The sequence below is a fragment of the Rhagoletis pomonella genome, unplaced genomic scaffold (assembly GCF_013731165.1).
Source record: "Rhagoletis pomonella isolate Grant_MI unplaced genomic scaffold, Rhpom_1.0 Rhpom_scaffold_00016, whole genome shotgun sequence".
In the NCBI taxonomy this organism is placed as follows: domain Eukaryota; kingdom Metazoa; phylum Arthropoda; class Insecta; order Diptera; family Tephritidae; genus Rhagoletis; species Rhagoletis pomonella.
The window spans coordinates 2,399,729-2,422,703 of NW_023458570.1; the positions used below are offsets into that span (position 1 = coordinate 2,399,729).

Below are 22,975 nucleotides of genomic sequence, written 5' to 3' on the forward strand. Positions count from 1 at the left end.
TTTAATGTTCGGCTCCGCCCGAACTTAGACTTTCTTACTTGTTTTTAATTGTGTTTCTAGCAGTAAACGGAAACTCCCAATTTGAATAGCAATATCTCCAAACAAGAGTTTTCCCAGCTATAAGCTATATACCAGATGAAAGCTAAGGTTTTGGGCTAGACCTGTGGAAACTTAGAATAAAATCGACTGACCAGTTTTTGAGAAAATGCCCGAAATCTCTATTTTCAGCAGCCCGATTTTTAGTTTTCATGCGATACAGTTATGGCGTATTTATATTTTATAAACACAAAAGATAGCGTTATATAGCTTGTTTGAAGACCATTCTACTGATATCCACATCAATGACATTGACTGAGTAGTGCGGCCTCAGTGGTAGTTTAAAAAATTGCCTTTTTTCGATTTTCAGGCAGCAGCCACGCCCACACAGGTATACGAATCAAAACATCCTGGAACAAAACCTTCTTAGTTTTTTGTGTACTTTAATTTCAGAAAGTTTGAAAAAATTAAATGATGGTACGTACAGACGCCACATACATACCAAAGCATCTCGTAGTGGAGACACGAACCAAAACACATTTACCTCTATATCTTTCCAACTAGTGGCCGGAGCTTAATATATAAGGTATCGTTTGAAAGGTATGGAAATATGTTGGGTGTGCCCACATGCCCCCTTAAACCGGCAAAAGCAAAAAAACGTTTTTTGTTTCGCAACACTTTAGCCTAATTTTTAAGAATCCGGTAAATCGTTTACGAAGCTTGAATATATTTTCTGGACACACTCTGCAAGACCTTTCCAACGATATATCAAACATGTCGATTGGACGTCTGGATAAAAACTTCCAAATCTCGTGTATATATAAGCGAGTCATTTCAGCATGCTACTGTGGCTGCTTTCGTCACTCGCGCGCACTGCCGTGTGCTGTGATGTTACTGATATTGCTGAACGAAGTATAGCGTTGAAACAAAATTATAATCGAACTTTAACGAAAGACGAAGAACAAAAGCAAATTCTTTTGCAAGCAATACAATGACAAACAAAAAAATTAATAAATATCTAATCAAAACTTGCTAATATGTGGCGGTCTTAAATTTAAACAACGCAGTGATCTATTAACTTGTTTGACTTGTGTTTACAGAAACTTCGAATTGTTAATTTGTTCGTTAGTTAAATATGTGTTAAAATAAATATAAACAAAATTTTTGTGGTGGGCTGAAACAGATTTTAAAATGAAATAAATTCTTTTTATACTTCTATACTAAAGGAAGGTTTGTTCTATGGTAACTAATTAACATTTTTTATTGAACTATTTTTCAATATGTGGCTTTCCTCGTTTAGGCATTAAAGTTTTAAAGCTATTTAAGTCCTCTTTCATTTGATACCAAACTTGTTTAATTTGGATAAGCGATTTGTTTATTATCCGGAAAGGATTTTTATTTCGGAATAATATTCGCAACAACCCTGCTCTGTAAAAATGTTAAAATCTTTGCAAATGTACAAATCGTGTGATCCCTGCTTTACTGTCGTCTTATCTTTGCGAAATCTTGTATAATATCAAACATACATCTACATTTGTGAAAGTATGTATGTATGTATGTATGTGCCAGGTTGCAGTCTAAAAGACAGAATCGAACAAAATTTTGACAGAGTATTGCCATGACACCTGGCCCTATAACAGGGTGAAAAAATTGGGATCCGACAAGGGGCGTGGCACCTCCCATAGGCGTGAAATTTTTAATCAGCCATAACTTCCAGACCATAAGTCACACGAACTTGAAATTTGGTATGTAGACATATCAATAGTAGCTGCTTGTAGAAGGGTATATATAAACGAGTTTGCAAAAGGGGGCGTGGCACATCCCATAAGCGTGAAATTTTTAATCTGCTATATCTTCGGAACCATAAGTCCCACGAACTTGAAATTTGATATGCAGACATGTCAATGGTAGATGCTTATAAGAGGCTATATATAAAGAAGTTATTAAAAGGGGGCATGGTACATCCCATAGGCGTGGAATTTTTTATCAGCTATATCTTCGGAACCATAAGTCACACAAACTTGAAATTCGGTATGCAGACATACAATGGTAGGTGCTTATACGAGGTTATATATAAACGAGTTTGTAAAAGGGGGCGTGGCACATCTCATAGGCGTGGAATTTTTTATCAGCTATAACTTCGTAACCACAAGTCCCACGAACTTGAAATTTGGTATGCAGACATCTCAATGATAGGTGCTTTTGCGAGGGCATATACATATAAACGAGTTTGTTAAAGGGGGGCATGGCACATCCCATAGGCGTTGAATTTTTAATCAGCTGTAACTCCGGAACAATAAGTCACACCAACTTGTAATTCGGTAAGCAAACATACCAATGGTAGGTGCTTATATGAGTGTATATATAAATGAGTTTGTGAAAGGGGGCGTGGCACACGAACTTGAAATTTGGTACGCAGACATATCAATGGTAGGTGCTTATACGAGGGTATATTCATACCGGTTTTAAAACAGATACAGATATAGTAAGAGCTTATTCTCGAGTGATACTTCAGATTTTGCGCGCTTTAAGGGATTTGCCCAAAATCAACAACAACAATGTAAGTGGAGTTGATGGAACTTCATGTCATATTATGTCATATATTGACTTTTCAATTTGTGCAATCTATACATATAATAGAACTGTAACAGGCCGCTGTCTGTACATTATGGATTTAAAAAAAAAAATTAATATGGGGGGCCTTTATTAGAGCAACAGAAGCTAAATCAACAATTTTTAGAATTTTTGTCTGTATGTTTGTAAACGCATCACTCGAAAACTAATGCATGGAATTGAATGCAGTTTTCACAGATGCATTACTAGAGGTCTAACTTATAATATGGGAAAATAATAATTAGAGAGTTGCCACCTGTTTGAAAATTGCAAGTTATAAGATTATAGATTACATTTCCAGGATTACCTACCAACGCCCTTATTCATAAAAAGTAAAGTATATCAAAGATTTTTTCGTTAATCTCACTTCATAAAAAATAAAGTGTGTTTCTTATATGGAAAATTTTTTCATAAACTTTTAAGGCCCCTTGAAGCACGCCGGGTATTTGCTAGTGAATAATGAAATTGTACATTATAGATTTTAAAGAAAAATTAATATGGGGGCTCTTTATTAGAGAAACAGAAGCCAAAGCAACAATTTTTATAATTTTTTCTGTCTGTCTATTTGTATGTATGTTTGTACGCCCCTTACTCAAAAACTAATACATGGAATTGAATTAAGTTTTCACCGATGTATTTCTTGAGGTATAACTTAAAATATAGAAAGAAAAAATTAGAGAGTTACCACCTCTTTTAAATTCGCAGTTTAAGTAAATTGACAAGATAGAGTAAATATTGCAATTTAAAAATTTTAATTTAATTTATGAGAAATTGAAATTAGCAAATAAATATTTATGGGAGGGTTGCCACCGGTTTGAAAAATTCAATTCAATTAAATAGATAAAATAAATGAAATATTACAATACGGGTAACAAACAGAACAACAATTCTTTCAAGGCGCAGTGAAGCAAGCCGGGTATTTGGTAGTGTAGAATAAAAATTTCGGTATCAAATGAAAGAGAAAGTTATGTAGAATTGAAGAGGACAGATTTTTTTTCATGAACTAGGACCCTACTTCATGAACATATTGATGTTTTCGTGTTTTGAAATTCTTTGTTTTTTGTAGTACGATGTTATAAAGCTATTTTACATTTTTACAACACAAAAGTTTAAATCAGTTCCGCTTTAAAATTAACACAGTTTGTATGTTAAACATCGGCCAATACAGTGACATATTAACAAGTCCTGGCAGTTAATTTGTATTTAAATTAATTTAAATGGGTTTTTTTTATAAAAATATAGTTCATTTTATAGCAAAAATAACTTAATCATAATCAAATTGAACTGGCTACAAAGCTGCATACTTAAAAAGTTTGTATGAAAAAGTTCAAAATTAAAAAAAAAAAACTTGCGAATTCTTTTTTTGTATTTTTGCGAAAGCTGAAATTTGCATTTACATACATGCTCTTGTGGTCAGCTCTTTAAGTTAAGTGATATTTTCACTAGTTTTGTCTATTTTTCTTTTTTTTATGTTTATAATTTTTGTATAAAAATCTAGCACATTACATAACCAGCAACACATAAATCCATATTTAAAACTTCAATTTACAAAAAACTCTATGTTATTAAATTTTCTAAACGATCGTATTTCAATTCTATTTCTTTACATTTCCTTTAACGCAATTCGTCTCCAAATGAAATCAACCTACAGCCACTGGACCGTGATCAACCGCACGGGAGGCCGCAATGGCGATTCACCGTCTTTGCTCAGGATGAGGGTGGAGAGGGATTGGTAGGCTATGCCGATATCCAAGTTAATCTGAAGGATATCAATGACAATGCGCCACAATTCCCACAAGGCATTTATTTTGGCAACACAACAGAAAATGGCACGGCTGGCTCGTCGGTGATGACAATGACCGCCGTTGATTACGATGATCCCAACGAGGGCGCCAACGCCAAACTCATTTACTCCATAGAAAAGAATGTGATCGAAGAAGAGACAGGTGCGGCGATATTCGAAATCGAACCGGAAACGGGTCTTGTAAAGACTGCTGTATGTTGCTTGGACCGCGAACGTACACCCGACTACTCCATACAGGTGGTTGCAATGGATGGTGGCGGGCTGAAAGGTAAGTGAAAGAGACCAAATCTTCCAAGTGTACCAACATTTTTCGACTGTAGAGCTTTTGTTGTGGAATAAACTTTCACAATGGTAAACAAAAAATACAACGTTGACAATATTTCGAAATTCGAGTGATTTTCTAAAATATTGTTTTTAACTTTTTAGTAATACAAATCCTCCGTATTTTTTAACGAGTTAAAAATTATGACGTTTTCCTTAATTTTTTATCTTATTGCGACATAAAAAATGACTTACTTTTGTATGTATTTCGTATGGAAAACGTGTGTCATGCTGTGCAAGCGCGCTGGGCTCGCTCTCAGTCCAGACTTTGGCCGTTCGTACACCATGATTCAATAATTTACAGGTTGTAGCAATCGTACAAAAACAATATTTACCGATGATATGAACTCGTTGTGTCAACAACAGCTTCTTTATGTGCTCATATTCGTATGTATATGTATACCATGCATACTAGGACTTCAGGGTATTCTGAATGGTCTCAGAATTTTTGTATGAATTTTTTAAGAAATCTTACAGAAAGGGCCCCGCAGAACTTGTATGGGAAATGGCTTTCGGCTAATTTCCTTGAAATTTTGCGGGATGGTAGCCCTTAACACGTAGGGACAATACCTACATACATATATAAATATAAACAGCTCTATATATGAGTGTATACAAATATATAACCTTACATCTCTGATAAAAACATCACTCCCGTATTTACGCTATACAGCGTATGAGTAAAAAAGTTCGACTTTGACAGGCTGTCACTCGTAAACTAAGAGCCTTGGAGCACTCGTAAACTAAGAGCCTTGGAGCTTTCGGCCTATGGAGAGTTTTGTTCTACATACGTGTTAAGGACTATCATCCTGCAAAATTTCAAGGAAATTAGACGAAAGCGGGCAAATTCTGCGGGGTCCTTTCTTTTCTAGTTGTTGTCAACAGCTTCATAAGTTTATCTTTAAAGATTTGTAAAAAAATCGTAAAAAAACTTCCGATACTCTTAAATATTTCGGGAGCATTTGTTTGCAGGGTCTATACTTATGTACGTGTATGTGTATTAGAGGTTTACGCCGATAGATATTGCGGCGGTGGCGTCGTCAATCTTAGAAATAATCGGCGGCGGCAGCGACGCCGGCGTCTCAAATAGCGCCGGCGCATTTGGCCATTAGCCACATACCAAAGAACATAGGTGTTTAACTCAGGGCAGGACCTGGATGAATGTATTTGCATAAAAACTTATTAAAGCAAAAATGTTTTGGGTAGGCGTCGAGGCCAATGATAACCATCAGTTACCACCTCTGCATGGTTGTAAGTCATGCAGAGTCCGTACGGCTTGTAGCGCTGTGGCTTTGCCGCTTAAACTCTAGAAGAATTTTTGGGGGGTGTGCGTCAAGCGGAAGTGTTGAGCACCGGAAGGGATAAAACGATAACATCGAAGTATCGATACCTGTACTTGGAAGTAGCATCGAATGAAAGTATCGATACCTACTAAGTATCGGGCTGAAAGTATCGATACCTACTTATATCGATATTTGTACATAAATATATAAGAATTGTTTAAAAAAAAACGCTATCACATATCTATGAGTTTTTGTCAAAATAACTTATGTGACGATCATTTTTGATTTTAGAAGAATGGTACTTAATCTTTTTAAGAAAAACTTTAAGTTTCAAAACATGTTTTATTAGGATGGCCCCCAAAAAAAAACAAGAAAAAGGTGCCAAGTTCGATAAGTTGTTTTGTAAAATCCCCACAGAATTTTGTTAACAGAATTCTTCTTTTTTATGTACGTATTTTATTTGTTATACATAATTATTTATTTTGTACAAAGAGAATAACTATAATTTATTTCATCCAAATTAACTAATTAATGAAAGTTATCTGTATTATAACACTGGTCAACAGCATTTTTGCAGAGTAACAATGGTATATTTCTGAAAGAAGTGATAATCTTGCTAATTTTTGGAGGACAATGTTATAATGTAGTGCAGGCATTCATATGGCTAGCTTAGAGTGAAAAGTTGCTAAGTTGCTGCCTATAGCCAAATATGAGTTTTCACAAAAAGTGGACTTAGATTAGATGATAATGGGTCTTTCTCTGTAGGACTTTATTTTCTTTGGCAACTAAATTCCTAAAATTTTTAACTATTCACAATAATAATAATAATTATTATTATTATTTATTTATTACAGCTCTCTTGAGCCTAATTCATTACAATATATGTAGTCTTAACCTAGTTATTTAATATTACATTGCTTAAGCCTAATAAAATCATTTGGAAGGGCATTCATACATGGCTATTACAAGTTGAAATTACGGAAAAATAGTAAACGGAAAACAGATATAAAGTAATACATTACATTATATTGGGATAGATTTACAAAATTCAAACAACTTTCTTTTAAACTCATTGATGTTTTTACATTGCTTGACAGTATTTGGTAATTCATTATAACTTTTAAGACCCTTGTAATAAAGATTACATTTATCAGATTCGCTTTTTAACATGGGTAAATTGAAGTCATTTTTCTTACGTGTATCTTTATTGTGTACATTGCTGCCATACTTTAAGTTAATCTTTAGGTATTCTGGTAAATTATCTTCAATAATGTTTTTAACAAATTTCATCGTATAATAAAAGTGCTGTTGTTTCACACTTAGCCAACCAAGGGCTGATAACATGTCTCTAATGGGCGTGTCATATCGTTTTCGAAGAATGAATCTCATTGCTTGGTTCTGTTGTTTCTGCAACTTATAAATTTGGCTATCATTCATTATGAAGAAAATTGTCGGACAATAATTGAAGAGAGGTTTTATTATTGATCCACATACCATTATTTTATATTTCCTTTTCAGTAATTTGCAAGTACGCCGCATAAAGTACATTTTTTTTGCTATTTTGCTTACGGTATAGTCAATATGATCATTGAACTGTAGCTTCTCATCAATTTTTATACCCAAGTACGTAAAGCTCCGCATCCTTTCTATTTTTTGTTGGTTTATGTTTAAACTACGAAGTTCATGCATATCAATATTTCTTCTGGATATGACCATGTATTTGGTTTTACTTACATTTATTTTAAGTTTGTTTAAACATAGCCAATTATATATTTTATTTAAGTCATCTTGCAGTTTTGAAACAATATCAGTAATATGGTCACCACTTAACATGATTAATGTGTCATCAGCGAAAAGATTAATATCACAATATTTAATACCATTGGCAATATCATTTATGTATATATTAAATAATATAGGTGCTAGCACTGAGCCTTGAGGTAGACCAACCACTATACTTCTTTTGTCAGATACTGACGATCCAATCTGTGTTCTCTGGTAACGATTTGTAATAAGACTTTGAAACCATTTTAGCTCAACGCCCTCTATCCGTATATTACTCAATTTATTTAGAAGTAACTCTTGATCGATGGTCTCAAATGCGCGCTTTAAGTCTAAGAAGACGGCAACTATGTATTTATTTCTGCTCAATTCTTCTTTCCAGCGAGTTTATACTAAGTTTAGTGCAGTTTCACACGAGTGCCTTTTCCTAAAACCAGACTGCTGTGGCATTAATATTTTATTAGTTTCTAAATATTCTATTAGTTGTTTTTTAACTACCGTTTCAAGAATTTTTTCATCACTAGGCAACGTATTAATTGGTCTCATCTCGTCGGCTCTGATTGTGTTCTTGACTTTCTCAATTGGCACAACAATAGATGTTTTCCAGTGATCAGGAACAACACCATATTTTAGGCTTTCATTAATTAACTGCGTGTAAAAGTACCCTGTATATGTTATAGAGTCTTTTATGACTCCCTCAGATAATAGTTTTTTTCCTCCAATTTTATTTTTAAAACCACTGACAATTTCAAGCACTTCATCGGTTTCGATTTCTATAAATTTAAAGTTATGTGTGCAATTTGGAGTCGTAAAGGATTCTTTTTTACCAGGTTCTATATTTGAGGTAATTTCAATAATGCCGTCAATAAAGTAGTTATTTAGTGATTGTGCAATCTCATTTTCCGTTGTGTACAAGTTGTTGTGAATTAACACTTTATTAATGGCGTTTATTTCCTTTGACATACTTATGCAATTTTTTAGATGCTTCCACATTGATTTGCTATCTCCAATATTAACTGTTATTTTATGCTCCAAGTATTTAACCTTTTTAACCTTTACCATCCTCTTGTATCTACGTTTGATTGTATTATAGTCACTCCAGGCCCCTGTTTCTAATGCTATACTGTAAAGATTATACTTTTGTTTATTAAGGTTTGCTAATTCAGCATCATACCACTTGTTCATGAGCTTAAGCCTTATTTCTTTAGTGTATGTTAGAATGCCCATTGAATGCGAAAAGACATTAGTTAAAAATTTCGATTTATCATCGATGCTTAATTTCGAAAAATCCCTGTAATTGTATTGCCTCAGTTGGTGAAGAAGATTATCACTTGTGTAATTTTCCCAAGATATAATAAATTTGTTTGCTCTCATTTTATATATTTTCTCCAACTCGATCTTGACATAAATTGTCTCATGATCGGAGATCCGATGCATATCCATTCTTTGACACGAAATGTTTTTGCTATTGGTAAATAATAAATCAATCATGGTTTCGACCTCTCCCGATTTCCTAGTATAAAAATTAATTTTCTGAACCATTGAGAAGGACTGAAAAAACTTTAACAATCTTTTACTGTACGTTGTAGCTTTGTGTAGATTTATATTGAAGTCTCCAATAAATACAGTATTATCATCTAGGCAAGTATTGTTTAAAATTTCACTGAGGTAGCTGATAAAGTCAGCATCGCTAGAATTTGGCGAGTGATATATTACCCCTATTTGGTATTTCGGGGTAACATTTCCAATTTTTAAAAGAAGACACCAAATATTTTTATCCCACGAGTAATTAACGAGAGTTTCATATTTAATTGAGTGATGGACGTAAATTAAAACACCGCCTGTGTGTCTACTATTCGAGTTCCATCTAATTAGGGTGTAGGTTTCTACCTGTATTTCGTGGTTTGTAATGTCTTCGGTCAAACAGGTTTCTGAACATAGCACCAAATGGGGCTTACAAATTTCTATTAGTTTCTCAAGTTCACACTTATTAGCTGTAATACTGTTTATGTTTAAATAAATGATATTCAATACATGAATACTTCGTTGCTAAACTTTAGTTTTGCTTTTGGCTTGAACGTATTCTTGGTATGCAGGGCAATCCAAACTGAATGCTGAGTGATTTACATTAACATCTATTACTTTTTTCTGAACAAGTTCACAACAATTTACACACCTTATTATATCAGAGCCGCAATCCTTAACATCGTGATTTCAGCACATCTACTACATGCCTTTTTATTTGTACAATCACTTGACTTGTGCTTATAACCCAAACATTTAAAGAATCTCATAATATTTAGATGCTCAAATACCATGCAAGTGTCCCATTCGATATTTACTTTTTTACGTTTCAAGACACTTTCATAGGTTAAAGCATCTCTTTCAACTAGAATGTTGAAGCTTTCTTCTCTTCGCGTTCTATTTTCGTATACTTTCAGTACTTTCAACTCCTTTCTCAAGAACTCATCATTTTGCTTAGTTAGACATTCTATTATGCGATCATTATTTATTTTTTCGGTTAACCCAACTATTTTCAGTATCTTTTTTATTTCCTTTATTTTTTTTTTTATTTACTATCTCTTATTTTTTGATGCACTTTTTCGCAAGTATCTTTATTTTTACATTCTAATACTATTCCCCCTCTATTAATTTCTTTCACAGTCTTAACAAGACCGTCGGTGGGTTCGATTACCTTTTTCAGCGCCTCTTTTGTTTCCTTAACGTTTTTGTTTTTGTTTAAGGGCTTTATAACAATTTTATTTTCATTTGTTTTGACAGCTTGGGCATATGATATTGGGGCATTTTCTTTACTAATTACTGGCTGAATGTTTTTTACAAAGTCATTACATTTTTGCAGTTCACTAGAAATTTCCTTAATGATTTCATTTTTCATAGAATTAATTCTCACTCCAATGTTATATTCCAGAAATGTATTAAAGTCTGAAACAATACTCGTTTTTATTTGCGTACATTTGTTGTTAATCAGTTGCTCCAAAACTTGTTTTACATCAGCCGCCTTCAACTTCGATTGCTCACATTTACTTATTAATTGTTTGATTTCGATAAATTTCGTATTCGTATCAGATAAAGTACACTGATTACAAAACCATTTCAAATTAATATTTTCCGTGATTATTTTAATTTCATTCCTTTTAATATTGCTACATTTTAGACAGAAGTTATAGCCACACCCACCAGAGCATGTTATCATTTCATCTAATTGAAATAATTTGGCAGTACATTCTTTACATTCTACTGTTGGCATTTTGCCACTTTTTACTGTGGCAATATACCCTAAGTTAACGTATGGCAATAATATATACTAACCACAATACACAAGTTTATGGCAATTTCAATAATTTTATGATATGAGCAATTGCTACTATAACCTAAGCGTAAAACTAACTTGGCAGCACTCTGTTTCCAGCTGATCAGCTGTTTCGATTCCAAGAAGTATTTGACGTTTGTTGATATGGAATGATGAGCAAAGGGCATCAATTGCGAATATGATGGCAAAGGACAGAGTAACAAATGAGAGAACCTGAACAGAGGAGCGCCCTCGGGTACGCAAAGCAAAACCAAAAGGGATGGAGATTAATCCGAATTGTCTTGGATTTAGCGGCTCCAATGCTCTTTTGCGGAGGTGTCCAAAGCAGATCTGCTGCAGATTGTTCCCTGTGCCTTCCCAATACCAACAATTGCAGCTTGACTTACTTTTGTTAACTCAGCTATCGCCGCAGCAAAAACAACAACAGCAAAACAAACTATTTTATTTATGCAACTTTTTGTTCGCTTATTTGTTTTGTTTGTATGTTTATTTATGCGCCACTCACTTCAGTTGATTCAGCTTGCACTTAAATGGTACTGTTGGATATAAAATGTATAAAATACAATTCTTTTAACTATTTAAAATGAAAATATCTAGCGCGAGCGCAAAACACACATCTGTTCCGTTTACTATCCGTTCCGTATAATTGGATTAAAAAATAAAAGTCCGGGAAAAAAATTGTCACTGAATCGGGTTTCGATATAAGTACTATCTTGCGATACCTACTCAGTACTCGGTTCAAAAGAATCGATACCAAAATTGCTTGGTATCGGACGAAATGTATCGAGTATGTACTTGTATTTACTAGTATCGTTTTGTCCCTAAGCACCGGTTATGTATTCAAATTAGAAAATTGGGTAGGCGCTGTGACCAATGGTAACTCTTGTACCACCTCTGTATACTGAAAGTCATACAGAGCCCCGACAGTTTGTAGCGCTTTGGCTTTACGTAAAATGTAAATGATGGAAAATGATGGAAAGTTTTTGAATTTCTCACACAAACTTTTTGTAGTACTAGGCGTATATAACGCATTAGTTAACAGATAGGGTTCTTACTGGGAACGACCTAACGCATTCTCCAATACACTTACAAAATTGTCAATAAAAACCAACACATTTGCATATTAACGATATCCATATGCCATTCGTTATGTTATATAACACGTTATTAATCGCATAATAATATTTGATTGAAAAGAGACAACTACATATAGTATAATATAATAGCGAATTCCATGTGAAAGAAAGAGAAAACTACTCACACTTGAAACGATTATGCGTTAGATTTCTCCAGGAGGCCTATGTAAAATGATGGAAAGTTTTTGAATTTCTCACACAAACTTTTTGTAGTACTAGGCGTATATAACGCATTAGTTAACATATAGGGTTCTTACTGGGCTATAGCTATAAGTGGCAGCGATGCGAAGGTTCACTGCTGTCGTTCTCCTTCATAAGTGAATGTAAACGCTGCGGCAAATATTCGCGGAAAGTTGGTGTGGCTAGAGATACTATTCTGTGCGAAGGCAATTTTGTTAATTGCATAAGATTTGCACCGTTCATTCGATTTTCAAAAATGAGGTGTCAAATGAGAGGACTTGACCTCTGGATGTGCATAAAGGATATATTTTTTTGATAGGGTTGCCACCTGCGTTTAAAATTATGATATTTACACCGTTCTCCCGATTTTCAAAAATGAGGTGTCAAATGAAAGGGCTTGGCTTCCGGATGTGCAGAAAGGTTATATTTTTGACAGGGTTGCCACCTGCGTTTAAAATTATGATATTTGCACCGTTCTCCCGATTTTCGAAAATGAGGTTTCAAATGAAAGGGCTTGGCCTCCGGATGTGCAGAAAGGTTATATTTTTTTAATAGGGTTGCCACCATTTTAAAATTTATAAAATCTGCACGGTTCTTTGAATTAAAAAAATAAGGTGTCAAATGAAAGGGCTGGGCCTGAAGACGTACAATTGGAGTTTTTTTGAACAGAGTTGCCGCCTGTCTGCAAAATTATAATAATTACATCTTTCGCATGATTTTCAAAAATGAGATATCAAATGAAAGTGCCTGGCCTTTAGAAGTGCACCAAGGCTTTTATTTTTGAATAGGGTTGCATTCTGTCAAAAAGTTATAATGATTACACCGTTTGCCCGGTTTTAAAAAACGTGGGTCAAATGAAGAGTCTTTGCCTACAGGTGTGCAAGAGGGTTTATATTTTTTGTAAATGCAGCTTTCGCCAACTAGTTAGGGTAGGGATGCCCAAATCAGCACATACATATGTGTCGCGGGCGACTGCGCGTGCAAAGCTTTGCGCAGCGGTGCTTGGCAAGCGCGGAAGTAAAAAGTTATCGGAAGGGGAAAACGAAGTCAGCAGAATAGTGAGATTGTATGTGTGACAGTGATGGAAAATGAGTTCGATAAATAATGAAATTTTTTATTAAAAATTCTCGCCTGCTGCGCTTTTTCCATCAAAATCAATACTTCGATAAATAACTATAAACCATAAAAGTAGCGCTGCCATGGTATAGCGAAATTTGCTATTATATTTTGGTTAGAATATTTTTTTTAGGTGAAAGTAAAAAAAGAAGAAGTGTATAGTGTAAACTGAGTGTAATAGTGCAAATGAAATGTGAAATAAAGTGGCAATACCAACGATTTGAGGTTATAATAATTTTGGCAGGCGCAAAGTTTGTTTACTGTGTTTTATTAACGAAATATATAAAATAAAAGTGAATAAATGATTTTGTTTGCACAAAATAATAACCGGAGACGTTTTAGTAGTGTTTTAAAAGTGGAAACTGGTGATTTAGAGCATTTTTGACGTGGTAATTGCTCATAAATAGAAAACAACGAAATTTAACAAAATTTTTTTGTGTATAACTTTTAAATGGTTAATAATATTAGCCCTCTCCCTCCAGATTGTTACAAGGGGGACCGAAACGCGTCGTTTGGTACCCCTCCCGACTTTTCCGGACCTTTTTTAGGGGTTGTTACCCTATATTAGAGAATTACCAATATTTCTTTCGGATCCGCAATTAAAAATATTTTTCGTTTTTTTACATTTAATCGTATGTGCTTAAACTGATAAATGATAAAAACATAGAAACGCGAGCAGAAGACCCTCGCTTCCACATTCTGCATATCGATGGCTGAGTGGAAGATCGACCTATCTCGGCAGCCAGTTCGAAAACGCTCTATCTCAAAAAACTTTTCAAGAACGCCCTATTTCAGAATTTAATTGAAAAACACCCTATCTCAAAATTCGGTTCAAAAACGCCCTATCTCACTTCAAAATGTATTGAAATTATGCTGATATAGGGCGTTTTTTAATCGGCAGCTGAGATAGGGCGTTTTTGAAACGAATTCTGAAATACGGCGTTCTTGAAAAGTTTTTTGAGATAGAGCGTTTTCGAACTGGCTGCCGAGATAGGTCGATCTTCCACTCAGCCATCGATATGCGCTTAACATTTTTGTTCAAACAAATTTGTCGAAATTTCATATCTAAAGCAAATATTAAATATCATTTAATATATACTTTAGATTTAAATAATCATTTTTAGTGATGGACGAGTCCGAGATGTTTAAATGAAAAGATAGCACATTCAATTCGCGTAGATTTTTAAGAATTTTTTTCGTTGAAGGTGTTGCACTTTTTCTTCCATACTAAAGTTTTTGTACATCCAATTTGTATGAAGAAAATGCAAAAAAATATTAAAAATCAACATGAATTCTTAGCCGCACTTTCACTTTATAATACTTCAATTGAATGGACCATAAAACTGCATACCGTCAGTTGATGTCGAACACTCATGCGGTGAGGATGTGATCGTGCTTTTATTGATTTTATTGCCGTCAATAAGCATTTTCTTAAAAGCGCTAGCACAACCAGCCTTGCCGTTTTGGTCCAATTGGACCAAAATTGGTAGCTTCATTCTGCGTTGGTAGCTTGGTTGGTTTGATGAAGCTTTTGGTAGGCAAAAATGTTTTGAAAATACAACCAAATTGAACATTTACATTTGTTCGCTTAATTTAAGTTTACACGTTCAAACCACTGCTTACACGTATAAGACTTCTCTATATTTTTATATATTTTATTAAGCAGACAATTTTCTGCAAACAAAAACTCACTTGCCAAAGCTATGACCAATTAGCTGTTGAAATTAACAAGAAATTACCTATCGTTTTGAAAGAAAAATTGGTGATAGGCAATTTGCAAAGTGTGAGTGTATTGGTAAAAAGGGTGAGTGCATGCAAATTGAATCAAATTTGGAATTTTTTTATTGAAATGCGTAAAATGTCTGCTTTGGTTTTTTCACACACAAAAAAAAGATTTTTTGATATGAATTGAATCAATCTCAAAGATATTAACATATTTTACAGAAGTTTTTTATTCAATAACTTAATTATTTTATTTAAAGGCCCGAATTTATTTTGTTTAATCTTAAAGATTGGTGTGAATAATTAACCAATACTGTAAACAATATTATGTGTAGTTCTAATTTTTACTGCTAATTTGTGTAGCTAAAACCCCCGCAAACTCGTGAAATCTCGTTTTAATGATGAAAAATTTTGGTAGTTTGGAAACTGATTTGGTAGTCGTTTTGGTACCTAAAAATGTTTTCAAGTGGAAACCTGAGCACAACCTCACTTACCGAACATTTAACCACGGTTGCCGTTTTGGCCAAAATGTACCATTTTTGGTACATTTTTTTCAGTTTGGTACACAGGTACATAACTTTCAGAATTGGTACATTTTTTTAATCTGGCATAATGAGAAAATTGTTACTTACATCATATACCTATTTAAAGGTCAAGCCTTTGTGCTATTACGGCAAGACATTGTCTAACTCAGGTAATTAAAAAGGCATTGCTGTATAAGCAGATAGCCCACCACAGGTTCCTTGGCATTCAAGCAAAATCCAAAGGCATGACAAGAAGGTATTCCTAATGTAATAACAGCATGGTGAATCCAGAACTATAATATCAGAACAAGGAGGCATTAGACATGAGATCCTAAAAGGTCAGGGGTTTTACATATAAGCTACTCACCGTCGTCGTAGGCTACAATGAAGGAAACATTGCCTCTAGATTCCAGGCAACTTTAAACAGACCAAACCAATTTTGACAATTTTGATTACGGAAAATCACAAAAAGATGGTAAGTGGCAACCGTGCATTTAACACCAACTGAATGCTCTCGCTGTTTTAGCAAAATGTAGTTGTGTGCGTGAGCCCATCGCTGATCAGTGTTGCCACGGAGAAATTTTTTTTCTACCAAAACTTCCTACCAAAATCAATGAGAACCTACCAAACTTTTATTATAGTTTTTAATATTTTTGTTTTAACGTCAAGTTTATTAAAAATGTAGATAACTTAATACTTAGAAAAACTATAACACAACTAGTACAGTAAAAACAAATAAACTACGTATAACTGTTCATTTTACTGTACAGACTTATACAAATGTTTGTCCCTTTACACATACATATTATTATTATTAGTATTAATACTATTATATATTATATCATTGTCCTTAACCCTAATTGTAATCACTGCACTTTGGAGGGCGCCATGTTTAAAATTTTGGATGAAGAAGACAATCGTTCCCCAAAGTGTATCAGTCTGCTATTTATGATACGTGGGTTCCACGCTTTGCGAGACAGTCAGCTTTGGTTGCCTTCAAACCCTTCATGTCCCGGAACCCACGACAGTGTTTAGTTATTGTAAGCTTTCAAGTGGTTCAAAAAAAAGGCCTTTAACCTGCTTGACTATCCGACATAATATTTCATTTGGCCCCATTTGTCCTTCTACACAGACTTCGATTGCGAAGACTTTCGCCTGGAATATAGTTGGGTATGTGTAAATAGGCAGACTTTCTGGAATTTTGGCCCAAATACGCCTGCCCCAGTACTCTCGTCGTCCATCTTTGATCCGTCGGTATACCATGCTTTGGACCTTTTGTCAATCATAGTTATTATCACTTCACAGCAGTCCCTTTCAGGAATTCTAACCTTGAAGGGTTTGTAGAAGGATAGCTCGGGGTTATCCAGGAATGGCTTTAGAACCTCCAAATGACCCCGAAGATCCCAAATTTTCTTATTGGTCATATTGGCCAGTCGTAGAGCTCTCCAGCAGGCCTCTTTTTCAAACAGAATAGGCAAAGGAGGAATGCCTGTAATGACACCAAGAGCATCTGTTGGACAGGTGCCCCTAGCTCCTGTAATGGCCACGCGGACTAGTCGGTGCAGCTGGTGACAACTGGTCTTACTACCATATTAAAAGACCAATAGGTTAGTTTTGGTGATATTCCTCTAGTCTTACAATGAAGTCTCTGTCAGGTGGACAATGGTGGAAATATTCGTGTAAACAAGGTTGCTAAAATGTTTGGATATAAATATTTTATATTTTTCGCAAGTAACTATTATTGTCACGGAACCTACCAAAATCCAGTCTAGCTTACCAACTTACCAAACAGAAAAAAACCGACCAGTTTTGGTAGGAAAAGCCCATGTTTGGCAATACTGTCTACTTCACATCAGTGTTGATATTTAAAATTTTTAAATTGTACCAAATTAATGACAAAAAGGGTGCATTCCAAATCGTCAAAATACAAAGCATCTGTCTCTTTTATTTCTAAGTCTCAGCAGATTGTAATGCCCAATGTGCGCAACGACGGTTAGATGCTAATTTTCAACTAGGTTACGCAAGCTACCTAGTGCGGTTTAGAAATAAAAGGGACTGATGGTTTGTATTTTGACGTTTTGGAATGCACCCAAAGTGTAACTTTTTGAGCTTAATTGTACTTTTCACCATTTTCGTCAATGCATTACCTCTATTTTCCCGCGACCAAACAAAAACAATTTTGTTGTCTACTGCAGTGTGTTTATGGTTCAATTCGTTGTACAGCTTCAGTTAGTGTAGGCTTAATCTAACGTAACTTATCAAAATCTCTTCAGCTAGCCTATAAAGTCATAGCCTGTCTTGTCAGAAAGTCCCACTAAGTTAAATAAGTTTCATTCAGCTTAGAGTTTAACCCTCTAGTAGGCCAATTTTTTTATGAGTTGAAAAATTCAGGAATGGGTGATTTTAGCACGAGAAATCCAAAAATGATGTCCGTTTCGATCTGTGACAGTAACTTTTTCCTACAGGGGAGAAAAACCAAGACCGTCTGGAGACGGGCTCCCCGATATACTTTGACGTATTTTCAGCTTTCTCTTACACAATGTTGACCTAGGAACCGGCAATCCCGTCTGCAGACGGTCAAAACTGGAAAACTGGGGTTTTATATGTCGGCAAGCCGGTCTGTAGACGGTCTGTGTTCGAAAGCAATTTTCTCCATTTCGAATGGTGACATAATTATAAAACTTATATTAAAATACGGTGCTTTTAACAACGAACTCCACCAAATTTTTTTATACCAAAAAATTTTTCAAAAGAAAAAATTTCTTTAATCACGAAATTACTAAAATAAATAGCAAGAAATAATTAATTTTACCCGTGTTTTCAAAATCTGTAATTCAACTGTCGATTAAAATAAAACGGATTAACATAACGGATTAACATAACGGATTAAAATTTACACCGTCGTAAAGGTACGATTTTTGTCTAAAGATCGTGCCTTACGAATATAGAAATAAATTATTATAGGTGCACTAAAAAGGTGTTTAGTTAACGACCGTCTGGAGGCGGTTTAGCCTACTAGAGGGTTAACTTAAATTATACACAAATAAATTCTTGAATTATATTTCACATTTTTAAAAGTACACCCCGCGACAAAATGCTACGGACACTTGGTTTGGGCTATTTATTATATTATTTATCATTGTCTAACAAAAACTATACAAATCAAGCTTAATTTAAAATACTGAAAAAAAACAGCAACGCAACACGCGCATTTTCATCCACATAAAATAAAATGTGAACATTCGTTATATGGAAGAAAGTGCGCAATACCGCAAACAGAAAAATTCAAAAAATCAATGGTATTTTTTAGACACTTCAACCTTGCTCCTTATTATACTAGAATGAATGGGCTACAAAAATGTTAACCCAAAACATGTCTACAAATTCTGAACAAACACTGTGATGAAACTTTGTTGATTTTTTTCAATCTTTCAAGTTTGGATTTATTTGCAAGGTTTTTGTTAGACAATGGGCTACTATTTTATAAAAAAAAATAATTAAAATTATTTAAAAAATAATAAAATAAATACAGGGTGACCGCGTAATTTAAATGAGATCACTACCGATAAAATGGAAATCCCCAATGGAAATTTTTAATTTCAACGCATGGAATTTACATACATTTTTTTACTTTCAACCACCGAATTGCTCAATTACTTCTATTTCTGTAGGATCGCCATTAGGTAAATTGCATTTCCAAAGATTTTTTCAAAATAAATAGCGATAAGGGATATTTCACCCGCCGGTGATAAGACTTCGCTATCACCATAACGCACATCACTAATATTACTGTTTACAATCACGTTTACATTCAAAATTACAATTCATAATTTCGTTTTGAAGCAAATATGAAATATAGGTATATCCATTTACTTAAATGTAAACGAATTAAGAATCAAAGTGCTAGAAGAGATTTGAGCGTTTGGTACAAAAAGTATTTTTGATGTTGAAATGGTACCTAAAATCGGCAAATTGTACTTTTGCACTTTTTAAAATTAATTGTACTGAAAAAAGTACAATTGTACTTCAAATGTCAACACTGTTTCACATGCGTGACAAAGTACTTGCTGCAGCGATGCCAGATTTGAGCGTATCCAACTTTTTACCGATAATAACTCATGCGAGGGATTTGGGTATTTTACAAGCCTATTGGGAAGTATACATATCTGTGTTCGTATAGAATAGTAGCTTATGTCGGAAGACTGGCTTTAGTATAATGAACCATTCGCAGCATACGATTGCGAAAGACTCACTGGCGCCGAGTCGTCGAAGAACTTTTGGAAAATAAACGTAAAAGAGGCAGTTGCGATGCTAGCAATTCAATATTCGTATGAAGTCTCATAAAAAAATTCCTTGTGGATTAAAGAATATAGGGAATGGTACATTTTACTAAAGCCAGCCTCCCGACATATGCTACTATTTCATACGAACACAAATATATTCGTCTACAAATAATGTTGATTATATTAATTAAGTCCTAAGATAAGTTTGTGAATCTTATCAGTGTTCTATGTAAGAACCAAAAATCAATCCCCTCGCCAATTAGAACTTTTGCTTTAAAAGAAAAATATGCATAGTGAATTTACTCAATACTTGGTCTGGCATCACTGTTTGAGCATGAATGTGGTCAGTTTACTGTTGCCAAGGTCGTGCATTTTGCACTAAATTTAGTGCTTTTGGGAAACCAAAAAGTCAAAATAATTGGAATTCAATGCTTGGTGCGTTATTTAGTGATGCTCTTTTAATTTAAGCACACCGAATGCATAGGTACATATGTATGTATGTATACACTATACACTAATATTCTACATTAAGATGGATTCATTTTCTGAATAAAATGTGAGTAATAGGTAAATTAAATATGTTTCGCGTTGTTATAAATTCAATACATTTATTAATTTATTATTAAAAACGTAAGGAAATCGATGTGTATACATATACACTTTTTACTGAATCAAAAAAATTATGAAACATGAAAATAAAAACTTGGCGCTTTTGTTGTGGAAAATTGGCTTTTTCTGGTGCCCTGATGCCACACACACGCATTTTTACTTGAAAATAAGTATGTAGTGGTTAATATGTATACGTTGCCATCTCCGTACAGCTCACTTCACCTCCCCTAGCACGCACGCGTGCTCGCAGTTTGCCCGCGACGTCGACTGCGTGTACCACTGCTGTGCATCCATAAGTTAGGGCATTGCTATGCAGATGGTTGTGCTTAGCAAAGTATGTTAAAATTGCGTTTGCCTATATATGCATATGTATGTATGTATATACTTTGGTGCGTTTATTCCAGTCATAGTTGCCAACTTAGTGCTTTAAGCACTAGATTTAGTGCTTTTTGAAAATTAAAACGCCAAAAATAATGGTTTAGTGCCTAGTGCCCTTTTTAGTGCTTTTTTCTGAACTAAAATTTCTGAATTTACAAGAATCTACAAATTTAAATGCACTAAAATGCAAACCATGATTGATAAGAAGATGAAGTTGCAAACCCATGTTCTTGCGTTTTTGTTAAATTGTATTCGCGTTGAAAATGCTAGCACGCAGATAAGTTAAGAATTTATTTTTTTATTTTCTTGATTATTTATTGATTACACAGTTCGAAAAATTTAAACTTTTTTTGCCACCTGAGTGGAACCGTTTTGTGTAGATTTTTCGGTGCTGAATCCAAATCTAGCTGCAGAATTTCTCTACCACGTCAGAATTTTGAGATATCCTAGCCTCTAAGTGTAAAAACACGGTTTTTCGCAATATTTGAGGTTATATTATAAAACAACTCATTTCTACTTAGGGTATCATTAAGTATTACTCTTCCCCTTTAAAATTCAATTTCGTTTGTTGCGATTCGATTGTTCCTTCTCCAGATGTACCAGTTTCAGAAGCATGAATGTGTATTTAGTTATACATGTACATATTGTTTATTTTTTTACTTTTGTTTACCACAAACTGTTATGAAAAAAAATATCCTTTGATAAAAAAAATTTAGTGCTTTTAGTGCGGTAAAACGCTCTTTTTTCCAAGGTTTGGTGCTTTTTGAAACTGAAGGGTTGGCAACACTGATTCCAGTGGTGCACAGCGTCGGCAGAGCTCCCAACACAAGCGCAATTTTTTTGTATCTGTATGTGTGTACTCAGAAAAACAGCTCGCACATGTGATGCTTACAGCATGAAGTACAAACAAAAAACTGACCGGCTGCTAGCGGCGAATAAGCAGCGTTGCCACGTTGATGTTTTTAACGTCATTTGGACGTTTTTTGTACCCTGTTGACGTTTAGACGTTTAGTGTATAAAAAATGACGTTTTTTAACATCCCAGTAATTTTTCTTTTTCTTTTCTTTGTTACTAAATCGTATAAGTAGAACTGATTTTTAATTATTTTCTTAATAAATCTTTACAATATTTGTGTTTTTCTGCAGCTGCTTCAAAAGAGTTTTTCCGGATTCTTGGATTAAGGATGCCGTGTTCAAAGGCTGGGTGTGTAAACACTTGAGGGTGCGAGGCTTGCTGTAATGTTTGCAATTGCAGGCACGCTCGCAAAAGCATCAAAAAAGCTGTGCAGCATAAAACGTCAGAAAAGAGTAGGCGACTTTTTTAAGACTTCATTGAAAATGTAATGAACACAAAAAAGACTGAAATATTAGGTCCATTCAATAACTTTTCCAGTAAGTACTTGCAGCGGGAGCGTAAAAGAAAAATAGAGAGTAAAATTGAGAGCAAGAGAAAACGTTCAGAAAAAGTTATTGAACGCAAAACTAGTAAAAACTTGCAACTTAAGCCATTTTGACACTTTCTGACGGTTAAGTTTTTGGCGCGCAATTTTCTTTTTAATTGGGAATAGTTCCCATAGAGTTAAATTTTTCATCCATATTTTCCTTTCACTAATTATGTTTCATCAAATCATCCTCTTAACAGCTCTCGAATTCGCTCCCTCTTGCAAATATTTTGGGTTATTGAATGCATTCCCAGTAAAAACTTGCAAGTACTAGCAACAATTCGTAACAATTTTTTGATATTGAATGCACCTATTGCTATGCTCATTCTTAGCAGAACGTAATTTAGCATTTTCGACAACCGAGCCCCTAACCAAATGTCTACAAGAAAAAAAAAAATTATTAAAAATCAACGCGA

The 22,975-nt window shown here is 34.3% G+C and overlaps 1 protein-coding gene across 1 annotated transcript in view; it reads left to right on the top strand.

Annotated features, from left to right (window-relative positions):
* Positions 1–22,975, top strand: part of LOC118749420 (putative neural-cadherin 2) — a 580,827-nt gene that overhangs the window by 407,255 nt on the left and 150,597 nt on the right. The window contains exon 7 of the mRNA XM_036484223.1: positions 4,301–4,721. Coding sequence (XP_036340116.1) covers positions 4,301–4,721 — 421 coding nt within the window. The remainder of the gene's footprint in view (positions 1–4,300; positions 4,722–22,975) is intronic.